The sequence below is a fragment of the Podarcis bocagei genome, assembly GCF_964188305.1.
Source record: "Podarcis bocagei genome assembly, chromosome: 7".
In the NCBI taxonomy this organism is placed as follows: Eukaryota; Metazoa; Chordata; class Lepidosauria; order Squamata; family Lacertidae; genus Podarcis; species Podarcis bocagei.
Genome location: NC_138132.1, coordinates 26,682,763 through 26,695,068, shown reverse-complemented (window position 1 = coordinate 26,695,068; position 12,306 = coordinate 26,682,763). Strand labels below are relative to the sequence as shown.

At 44.5% G+C, this 12,306-nt stretch overlaps 1 protein-coding gene across 2 annotated transcripts in view; it reads right to left on the bottom strand.

Moving 5' to 3' along the window:
- The window catches only part of SESN2 (sestrin 2), a 62,248-nt gene extending 53,697 nt beyond the window's left edge, over positions 1–8,551 (bottom strand). Inside the window, exon 1 of one of the 2 annotated variants that reach the window (XM_081202755.1) lies at positions 7,881–8,551. In XM_081202755.1, coding sequence (XP_081058881.1) covers positions 7,881–8,276 — 396 coding nt within the window. In that variant the 5' untranslated portion in view covers positions 8,277–8,551. The remainder of the gene's footprint in view (positions 1–7,880) is intronic. The other variant, XM_081202756.1, reaches the window with a different exon arrangement.
- Between the last annotated feature and the right edge of the window lie 3,755 nt (positions 8,552–12,306).

Genomic DNA, 12,306 nt, shown 5'->3' with positions numbered 1-12,306 from the left:
GTGGTACGAAAAGTTTCAGCAGGAATTTCAGCAGGAAGCTATGGAACGTGCACTGATTCAAAACAAAGCAATATGGCCACCCCAAAACCTTTGCAGGTACAAATGGTATTATGAAAGCAGAATTGTGTATAACTGCCCTAATACCATCATGAGCACATATCATCACAAATGCACAATAAAAAGGAAGTCTGGTGAGGCCTGGAGGTGATAATTCTATCCAACTATATCTGTTGCAAAATAGCACAAATGGAAACCTCCCCCCACCGCCGAGAAATCACTATGGAGTCATTCCTTATTCATACAAATGACATTCCACACCACTTCCATTGACCAATAACTGGTAAAGGAGCCAATCTCCACACTCGTGATAATTAAATGCATGCCATGGTCAACATGTTTACCACTAGTATGATATGTTCCTGCCTAACGTGCCCTTTAATTGCTCCAATTAATATTATTATTAATGTGCTGTTCACCTTAAGTTCCCAGGACAGGTTGCAACATTAATACGCAATACTGAAAACAGTTTAAAACAACTTACAGTCATAAAAATAAGGTGGGTCCTCAAAATATCTGTCTGTGTGTTGTGTGTGTACTTATTTATTGCATTTCTATCCCATTTTTCCTCCAAGGAGCTCAAAGCAGCATACATGGTGCTCCCCCTCCCTATTTCATCTTAAAAACAGCCCTGTAAGGAAGGCTAGGCTGAGAGACAGTGACTGGTCCAAGGTCATCTAGTGAGTTTCATGGCAGGGAGTGGGAATTGTGAACACTGGCATTATAATCTGACACCCCACTGTGGGATATTTAAGATGGTGACACGTAACTACCTAGTGTTGCTATGGTGTAAACCAACCTGTAGTTGGGTGGTGGGGGGACCAGTATAGGAGGGGGCTTCCTAAGGGCCTTCTCAACCGCTGTACCCCTCTTTCTCTCAAGCATCAGTGGCCTCCAGGAATATCCCCCATCTCTCACTTCTAAGGCAGATCCAAGCGAAGCAAGTTCCCTGTCTCCCCATCTGCTCCCTTTCAAAGAACCCAACTTTTCCTACTCCACTGCACTCCAGATCGCCAATGAGCCTTTAATCTCTTGTTGTTTGCTCCGATTTAAATTGGCCTCACCTGGACATTGTTGCGACTGGGAGGGATCCTCCACTCCTGTTTTGCAACCAAGGAGTGGTGTGGCATCAAACATCTTGGGGGAATTAGGCCATTGTTTGCCAAGGTGATTCAGAGAGTCTCCTAAGGGGCAAATGCTTCCATACAAAGGTTGCAGCACAGCATGGTCAGGAGTGGAAGAACACCTTGCTCCCAAAAGAGTCAGGACCCCATATTAGCAGGGTCTACATATACTCGTGCTCCTAAGTGATGTTATTCATCACTTTGGGACACTTCACAGGAAGAGATTCAGAAATGAAATAAATTATAACTAAAGGCTAGGCTTCGTTGTAGGGTAGCCATGTGTCCTACTTTGGAGAGGGCAGTTTTCATGACTAAAGTGGTATGATACTGCTTTAAAGGTATAGTGTTTCAAAGGTATAGGCCCAGTTCCTACTCTGACTAGACCAATTGAAGTTAATGAACATGACTACCTCATGTCTATAGTGTTGTCGAAGCTACCAGCATGAGTTTGACCAAACTGCGGGAGGCAGTGGAAGACAGGAGTGCCTGGCGTGCTCTGTTCCATGGGGTCATGAAGAGTCGGACGCGACTAAACAACAACAACAACAAATCTTATGTCTGTTAATTTTAATGGTTTTGCTCACAGTAGGGCTTCAGCCCCCATCTGCACTATACATTTAAAGCAGTATCATACCTCTTGAAACAGTCAATGGCTTTTCCTAAGGGATCCTGGGAAGTCTAGTTTGTTATGGTCGCTGTGAGCTGCTATGCACCACCTGTTCCCCTCACAGAGCTACGATTCCCAGTGTGTCCTGTGAAGAGGGGTTGATTGATAAACTGCACCTGAAGTTTTGTCCTTTTCTCCAGAAATCCTGTCTTTTGATATAAATTTTATATCATTTGATATCGCAGGGCCACAGGTTCTCCATTCCTGGAGAACACCCTACTAAAACTTGATGGGCCACCAATGGTCTGATCCCATATAACAGGTTTTCAACCCTTTTGGGTCCACGGCTCCCTTGACCAACTACATGCTTTCTGCAGCACCCCTGTGAGGCTCAAGAGCCCAGTTCTGTCACCCCTTGCCTGCAGAGCTGGCAGCCCCTCACCCCTTTTCGAACACCCTCCCTTGTGGAGTGTTCCCTCAGCTTCCTCTCTTCTCCCCTCTCCTTGGAGTCCTCAGGGCAGCCATAGCTGCTGCCCCTAGTATCTGAGCTGCCCCCGTGCCCCAAAGAGAAGTGCCTCCTCACCCTGCCCTACAGGGACCTGGGAAACACCCCATGGCCGGCCCTGGAGGCACCATTCGCCTGGGGAGCTTGTAGCCAGGGCTGCTGCAACAACCAGAAGTGCAAGCTTTTGGGAGGCAAAGATGCAAGAGGGCATCAGAGGAGGGAGGGAATGAAAACAGAACAGAGGCCAGTGTTGCCCTTGGCACCCCTGACCATCATTCAAGGCACCCCAGGGTGCCATGGCATGCTGGTTGAAAACCACTGCCATATAAGAGGAGTTAATTAGGACACAATCCAAATTTGAAAAATCAACAATAATTTACACTTTAGGTAGTTCTGTGAAAGGGCCTCACATCTGCCCAGCCGCTGCAGTGTGCTACCAGACTTTTCTGCCTCTCTCCTATTTTCTGGACCACTTTTGAGGCTTGGAGTCCAATCTGGACAAAATGGGAAAGACCTTGACCATGCAGCGGTGGGTGACACCTTCAGGAACCAAATGCCAGCATAAGGGTGAACTTTCCAGAAATCCTGATGGCACTTGGGGAGAAGGGTTGGGTTGAGGAGAAATCCAGAAATGCTAAGGGGGGAGGCTTCTAATCTGCAGTATTTGCTTGACTAGATCAAATTATTATATCCTTTGTAATCAGAAGTAATATCTAAGACACCTGGCCTGCCATTAGTGCACAAATAGAAAAGAAATTCATGATTGCCCAAAGGCACTGGGGAAATCAATATATATATTCAAAAGCTTGATGAGAAGAGAGATAATTTAATGTAACAACTTCTTTTCCAATTTTACCCAGTGTTAATTTTTACTCTCTTGACAGGCTCTCATCCAGAAAGGAAGAGTGCGGGCGGGAGGGGAAACTGGATTACAATAAATGGGGCTTTGGAGAGTAATGGAAACTTCTAGCATACTATCAATATAGGTTTTTGAAGATTTAAAATGGAACGGTATTCATATTTACTGTCTATTTCTTTCTAATGGCCTAGCTTTCTTATTAAACCTCATATCCCCAACTGCACAATCAATTTGCAATGCAATCCTAAGCATGTCTACTCAGAAGTAAATCCTATTGAATTCAACAGGGCTTACTCCCAGGTAATAATGGGTTAGGACTGCAGCCTCAATTCTCACAGTACATTTCTTTCTATTGCCCCCCTACCCCACCCCTTCACGCTGGAATGAGCAAGATTCTTAGGCCCCATCTGCAGCCTACTCTGAAAGCAGTATCGAACCCCCTTAAACAGTCCTGGTTTTCCTGGGAACTGTAGTTTATTCAGAGTGCTGAGAGTTGTTAGGTAAAGGTAAAGGTACCTCTGACCGTTAGGGCCAGTCGCAGACGACTCTGGGGTTGCACGCTCATCTCGCTGGCTTTTGTCCGCAGACAGCTTCTGGGTCATGTGGCCAGCATGACTAAGCCGCTTCTGGCGAACCAGAGCAGAGCACGGAAACGCTGTTTACCTTCCCGCCATTGTGGTACCTATTTATCTACTTGCACTTTTGACGTGCTTTTGAACTGCTAGGTGGGCCGGAGCTGAGACTGAGCAACGGGAGCCATGAGGCATCCCAAACAACTAGACTTGCTGGAACCCCTCAGCCTTTCATCTTCCTAACACAAACAGAAAGGAAAATGGAATCAAGTGGGGGATTTCTAAAAGGAACATGTGGGTTTTTCCACACCTCTCACACCTGCTGGACTCCCCTCTGCAGATTCTGTCGGAAGATTCCTGCAAAGATTCCTGCAAAGCCTCTCTACAGGCCGTGGGGGAGTTAGAGCTGGATAGAGTGGGAGAAATCTGTCAATTTCGGTTGCTCTCAGTTCCTCATTTTTCCACTCTTATGTTCTGTCCTCCACATTTCTACATCAGTTAATTTTATTTTTAAAGTTCTTGTGGAAATTCACCAGCATTAAATAGTAGATTTTTCCACATAAACACATGGTTTTTTATTATAAAAAATGCAGTTTTGCCTCACAACCTAACCTACCTCACAGGGTTGTTTTGACGTTGAAATGCAGGCAGGCTGGTGGTATATATAAATAAATTAAATCAATTGCCAAAGGTAAAAATAGGGCCATGCCTGTAACATCCTATTATATGAAACCAAGGATCATGGTCAAATACACAATTGTATGTTGCAGAAAGTTAATACATGTGCCCTGCTGCGTTGGTTTCTCCTGCAATAGCCTGTCTTCCGCTAATTTAAAATCCAAGAAAGTGTTTGCTTCTTCGCTAATACGCCCAGGAACCTCACCAAAATGCTGGAGAGGGTGCAACTCCACAGGCACATACCTCCACATGTGGTGAGAGTGCCCCAAAACCCAACTTTTCTGGACAACAGCCATATGAGAAATATGTAAAATAACTAAGCAAGTATTAGAAATCACCCCAGAATTGGCCCTACTAAACATCTTCCAAGACAATAATGCCCATTTACACCACAAAGAACTCATAACCCACCTACTTTCAGCAGCCAGAAACACCATAACCAGACACTGGAGAGACCTGTCAAGAGTAAGCATGGACCAATGGTACCAAATAGTATGGGAAACAGCCTTACTAGAAAAATTAACCAGTAAACTGAAACTGACACGGGTACATACAGAAGAAGACACCTTCAGCCCGGTATGGCTCCCCTTTATCACATACACAGCCCAACAAGACAATGACAAAAATCCACCAACAGCATACAAATCAATATGGCTAACCTGAGCCAAAGCACCCACCCACCCCCCACAAACATGAAAACAAAGATCACCACAGCCGACCACAAACAAACAACCACACCCTAGAACAACCCCAACCTCTCTCACCACCAAAGGAACACAAGTGAATAGCAGAGAACCTGCACAAGTGACGCTGATACAATATATTGTGTCAGTGTGTGTGTGTGTGTGTGTGTGTGTATATATATGTGTGTATATGTATATATGTATATATATATATATATATATATATATATATATATATATATATATACAGTATATATATATACACAGTATATATATATACTGACCCCACATATATTAAGTAAAATAGAAACATCGCCACCACCCCCCCTCCCACTCACCTTCCCCCCTCCCCTTATTCTTCCTAATGTCTCAACAAATGAAACTGATCTGTAAAAAATGTTACTAGAAGGAAAAGAGAGAGAGAGACATTGCCCATACTTTTGTAAACCAAGAAAATCTTTAATAAAAATACATTAAAAAAAGATACGCTTGAAAAAGGTAGTTGCACTCCAGTTCAAAACACACCCCTGCAGTTGCAAGCTGCGTGTGAAGTGGCAGGGTTTGCTCTGCGAGGGGCCTTTTGTGTTCGTCACACCTTCCAACATTTCACAAAGGAAAATAAGGACAGGCTTGCAGCAAACACATCTCCGTGTTACACAGAGGGCCTTCATCGTGCCAATGCACCTAAGTGCCAATGCACCTAGATAATGGAACACCTGGCACCGTGAAGTACAGCTGGCCCCTTCCTGTGCTGCGTTATTAAAGACTGTTTTGCTCCTGCAGGCTTTCGCTCTGTATGCGGCAGTCAATGTTTTGATGCTTGGTTTTTAACCAAGGCAATCCTGTCCCCTTGGTTGATTGCCTTATGCCAGGGCTGGGGAGCCCAGTTTCAGCTCAGCAACACAGCTCCTCGCTTTCCCCCACCACCCAGAAGCCACTTTGACGGGTGGGCAGGGACAACCGTCTTGTCACATTAAAGGCACTCACTGGCAGTGTCAATGAACTGATGGACAGCAAGCCCTTCTTGGAGCATTTTGCATTTTGATTCATTCTGTGCCTGCAAATTTAGGGGGGGCAGGCTTCATGTTGGTGGGGGAGGCAGAACCTCAGTTAGTTATGTATTTTTATTGATTTTTAATAATTGGGGGGCAGCTGCCCCTCCCTGCCACCCCTTGGCTACATTCATGATTTTTATTGATTTGTTTGAATTGGGGGGGGGGGAGCTGCCCACCCCACCCCCTGGCTGCGCCCATGATCATGCCACTTTAAACAGTCTTGGCTTTCCCCAAAGAATCCTGGGAATTGTAGTTTGCTAAGGATGCTGAGAGTTGCATACCCTCCAATGTTTCTCTGATGAAAATAGGGACGTCCTATTCTGTACCGTCCAACCATTTCTCTGATGAAAATAGGGATTTCCTAAGGAAAAGCAGGACATTTCAGGATCAAATCAGAAACCAGGACAGCTTCTGTAAACCTGGGACTCTCCCTGGAAAATAGGGACACTCGGAGGGTCTGGTTAGGAGACTCCCCCCTCCCTTTGAGCTGCAACTGTCAGAGTTGTTTAACAAGCCCTCTTCCCAGGGAATGCTGGGAATTGTAGCTCTGTGAGGGGAATCGGGGTCAACAGTTCCCAGAATTGTTTGGAGGAACTCATGACTGTTTGAAGTCATACAATACTTTTAAGAATACATAGTGCAGATGGGGCCTCTCTTACTGAGGAAATATATATGAAGAAGTTGCTACTTCCTTCTCATTTTGGGGACAGTGAAGAAACTATTCCAGGTCTGGTCACAGACAGCCTTATCTGAAATTCAGGGACTGTTGTTTCTCTATTGTCCTAGCCCTTAAATTTTATTACATTTATGGTCATATGATTTCTTGATTGCACACATATTGTACAAGTGCACAGAATGGTACTGGTACTGTTCAACATCTTGAAAAGAATTCTAGCCCTTATGGCTGCCTGCAAATATAAGTTGTTATAAAATATAGAATGTTATCATCTATGGTGACATAGCTCAGCTGAGGCCAGTAGGATGGTATGGAAGATTTTGCTAGGCCTTAATTCTGAACTAGGGCTGAAAAACCATTTTCCGTTCCACCCTAGTGACCCTGTCGCATTAGAAGTAATAACAAATAAGGGAGTGCCCCTGATCATGTGCAGAGTACCTGTTGGCACTGAACATCCATGTCTTCCCAACACAACATCCCAAGCGAGGAGATAGAGCTCCTGCATTGGAGCCATTTCTCTCGTTCCACTAGGGATTTTGGTAGAGCATGAGACTCTTAATCTCAGGGCTGTGTGTTTGAGCCCAATGTTGAGCAAAAGCTTCCTCCATTGCAGGGGGTTGGACTAGATGACCCTCATGACTTCGTAACTTATAAAGTAGCACTATATGCGTTGGCAGCTAAGAAGATCAGGAGAAAAGAACGAGATAAAATAGCGGTCAATTGCAAAGGTGATTCGGACATTTAAGCTGGCACATTCTATCTGAGAACCCCCTGCTATTCTATTGTATGCAGCAAACAATTTCTAGGAGACGTGACCGTGGTTTATTGTATTTGCAGTGCCTGATGTTTTTATGGTTATTGCTGTTTTTCTTTTTGTTTCCTTTGTGAATGATGCCATGGCCTTTGGCTAGTGCAATAACGTTGATGATGATGATGACGACCCTCATGGTCCCTTCCCACTCTATGATTCTATGATTTACACAAGCTGTCTCCTGTGAGCTCGTTTAATATAGGTGGTTTAGACCATGTTCTGTCATTCTGCCTTTAATTTGTAACCATCTTACCTGGGCAGCCTTTAGCATTTGTGAGCATCGCTCTCTGACCTCTCTGAAAGGGCAGCTTCTGGAGAGCCTGAGCAATAACACCAGGATCTGGTGCAGCTCCAACCCTGCTGCTTCTGACGACGATGAGGACCGTCCATTTTCCAGGTCATTTTGGGAAGGGCAAGGCTGATGGCCGATGGAACTCAGCAGAGCCTGAGCCAAGGTGTCCATTGCTTCTCCCCGGTCCTTTTCTCCTCGGCTATGGAGCCCAACCCACTTTCCAGAGTCCAGGTGGCCCTGTGGCCCTGCCTGAAGTTTCCTCTGGTCCTGTAGGATGGCACTTTGTTGAGCCATCTGTGGATCTTCAGCCCTGATTGGCGCATTAATGCAGACCCCAGGCATGGATTGGCTTGTCATTTTTCTGGGATCAAGCGTACCTGTTCTGCAGTCCCGTTTCTCTCTCCCTTTAGGCTTTTACATCTGGAAGTTTCTCAGATCCACTTGCAGCAAGGCGAGGCCACACGAGCAGACAGACATCACTAGTAGCAGTGGCACACCCACCAGGCTGAGAGGACCATGTCTGCCTGCACTCCTGTCTTTGTGAGCCCCGGTCCCCTAATGTTGTTTTTGTTCGGGTGGGAAAAGGCTGCAGAAAACATCTCGGGCTGATGCAATCTGTCTTGTCTCTGCTGCCGGTGAAAGCACAGAACTGCAAGCCGTGACAGGTAAAGGGGACCGTGGCTTAGAGCAACGAGCCCTGGTGCATTCTGGGAGATGTAGTTTTCTTTGTTATGAATGTGCTGGAAGCTGCGAGTTAAGCCCTGATCAAGTGGAATTTACAAGATGCGTTATTTTCCAGAGGCAAAGCCGTGTGAAAGCAAACACACATATACATATGAAGTCTTGTGGGTCCTTAAAGACTAACATTTTGGTACATGAACTTATGTTACAATACATCTGTTACAGCTGAAGGTTCCTAACAAGACCTTTTAAAAATATACATTAAAAATATCTTCTGTCTCTCAGTCCTGCCTTGCGTCAAAATGTGCTTAGGCATTATATTTAGACACACAGGCTGTACTTGTGTATGGGATTATGGGAAAGGGGAAGACAACATTTCTAAAATGGACATCCCATTTGATGAAAATTTATGAATGGGGAAAGGATGGATTGTGTATTGGTGGGGGGGGGGAATTGTGTACCCAGTTGGCTTGTTTGTTTGTTTTTTCTTCCACAATACAGTAAGATAACAGCTACAAAATCTGCAAACCAAACAAGGTGGCATTTATTTGAGGATTTGTGAATTTTATTGTTTTTGAAATGCACACTCGGGAGAAGAATTTATGTGCTAATTCATTAAAATATTCATGTATCTTTTTGCAAATATTAAAATAAGAATTTGAGTGGGAGGAAAGGACCAGTCATGTTAAGAAGAGTTAGACTGCCTGTGTCCATGCTATCAGCATTTTGCAAGAGGGATTCAACCATATAGATTTGCACAAAGTCGATTAAAAGCCCTCTGTTGTCCTCATGCAACAAAACTATGGACTTTTTCCAGGTAGAAATGTGGGATGAACAAATGACTAACAGGAAGACGTGTAAATACCCTAGAAGCAAATCAGGTTATCTGTTCATTGTCAGTAAAGACTGGGTACTTTTAGACCTGTTGTTGTTTTTAGGTTGTACTAAGATTGTCTTCCTGCAGTTTAGGATCCTGCTGTTGAATAACTAAATTTGGTATTTTCAGGTCACACAAAAAGCAACATGGCTACCTTTGCTTTTGCATGACAGGAGCTGCCATATGTTTTGACACACACACACCCCTTAATGGTGTTACTGACTTCCACCCCTTTACTCTCCCCTAATAGAGCCAGTGGTTCACAGTGAAATCAGTACTATGGGAGAACATGGTACGTACTGTCATGCTGATGGGTGCATCACTAGCTGTAAGAAAGTGATACCCAACCTCAGTAAGGATGTAAGGACCGCAGAGACTATGCAATGCTACATGCCTTTGTCATAGCACTCCTGAAAGGGATGGGTGGGGGCAAGGGTATAGTAAAGTCACACGAAGCTAATGCATCCTCAAGCGGTGAGCTCAGGACAAAACACCCACTGCTTATAAAGCACTGGCAGACTAGCCAAAAAATGAACCTGCATGAATATAAATTGTATGGAACCACAGGGAAGGGGGCAAGGAAGACCAGAGGCAGCCCACTCAGAAGGCAGGTGAAGCAGCTGCCTCAGGTGGTGGAAGCGCAAGGGGTGGCGCCCGACCCACCCATTGCTTCTGGTGTGAGGCATTGCTGCTGGTCTTCTCCACCCTTGGAGAAGGAAAAACGAGCAGCAAGGCCTTGTGGAACACCCCTAAGTTTGGTGAGAGGGGGGCATTCTGGCAAGCGGCACTACCCCTCGTCCTCCCCGCCCAGGGCAGATAAGATTTAATCACCTAATATGAACCATAAAAGCATTCAACGGATCCTGACTTAAACATAAAAATGGTCAGAACACATCCATCTCTTCCAGGGGGGCTAAATATTGTGCTGCTTGCTGCATGTAAAACGCATCAGGGACAACTTTGAGCAAACTTACCATTTCGTTCTTTATGACTGGCGGTTTATTGTACGATGCAGGAACTAGTAATTTTATTGTAATGGTTCTGTGTTCGGTTTGGTCTTATTTTATATAGATGTACCCCCCCCCCCGGCAATACTGGTCACTGAGTGTAATAAAAGAGAATGATCGACCTAATATTAAGTCCATATATCCAAGTGGATATCCAAATGAAACTGACTAGTCTAAGCTGAAAGGGCAGTGGGATCTTCCCTGCAGTCCCAATCTTAATTAAGCTGCCTGCACCTATTTTAAAGCCATTCACAAAATTGCTAAATTGGCGTCATGTCTAGTTTGAATGGTGTCATGTCTAGTTTGGCCGTCACTCATGCCTGTGTTTGGCTGGATTAGGATCTGGAGCAGTAAGGAAATTGAAGCAGGCCTGCTTATCATTCACACATTTGCACTATCCAATTTCTCCCCCAACCCCAGCATCTGCAAATTGGGAGAGTAGATGCTTTTACCTGTAATCCAACTAACTATAGTACACGCCAAGGTCACACCGACATGTCAAGTTGCTGTAGTCTAGGAAACAGCTCCTACATCTTTGCATGATTGCCAGGAACAGCTGTTACGATGAATGTCTACATCTCCTGTGCAACTGGTTGGCTGGAAAACCCAGATAAATTTTATGAATGGCTGAAAGTTGAATTAGGTGACTCTTGACATTTATTCACTTATCTCAGCATTTTCAAACAATGAAAAAAGTTTGTCTCACATTTTAACATTTGATGCTGACACGAGCGTCACAGCAGCCCACTCTAAAAGGCTATTGTAAGGATTATTTGGAGAATATAGGCTGCGTAATCTCAGAACTAAAATGTACAACATAAATGCTATTGTTTCGTTTTATTGTAATATCAGTTTTGTGTTTGACACCCTGGGGCCCTTTGGAAAGAACAGCTGGATATATATTTCATAAAAGCAAATACTAGTCATTGTGTTTATATCCCACCTTTTTCTCCAAAGAGCTCAGGTGGTATACATGGTTCTCCCCCTCATTTAATCCCAACAACCCTGTGAGGTAGGTTAGGCTGAGAGGTAGCGATGGGCTCAGGGTGACCCAGTGAGCTTCATGGCCAAGTGGAGATTTGAATCCTTGTCCCCCAAGTCCTAATCTGACACCCTTTGGGAGGAAGGGTGAGGTATAAATTTAACAAGTGAATAGTTTTGTTGGTTTCAGTTGTGTTCCGTCTACAATTTTATTATGTGCACTGCTTAGAGAGCTGTTTAAGTTGTTTATAAATCTTTCTAAATAAAACAAGCAAGAACATATATATTCTGGTAAGGTGTGATGGGTTGTATCCAATGTTGTGCTAAGGAACCTGTTCAGTTAGTGTAAGGATTAACGCTTGTGCAATGGAATTTCCTCCCTCTCCCATCACCTAAATCTGATCTGGGGGTTCACCACAGCAGATGTGGGGAGGGCACAGGGTGCACATGGGGGTGGGAGGAGAGAACTGTTCCACTGTGCAAGCGTAAATCCTTACACTAGCATTATACCTGCATTGGGTACCACTCAATGCGACTTGAGCTCTGTTCACTCCCCACCCTGTCTCCAAGTGGCAGTCCATCAAGCAGAGTAGGGGAACTCTGAGAACAAGTATGTTATGCCATATGCCTTCTTCAACGAAACATTTTAAAGAAGATGGTGGGGGCAGGTGGGGGGGGGAATCTGCATTTCTCATGTTGTGTACTTAAATTTAGTGGGAGTCTGAGATTTTTTATGTCGCTTTGTAGAAAACTTCACACCTTTCCTCACTTGGGTTATTCCAGTTTAAATCATGAAACTTCCCTGCATGGGAAAGAAAAATGAGCAAGGACTCAATGTTCA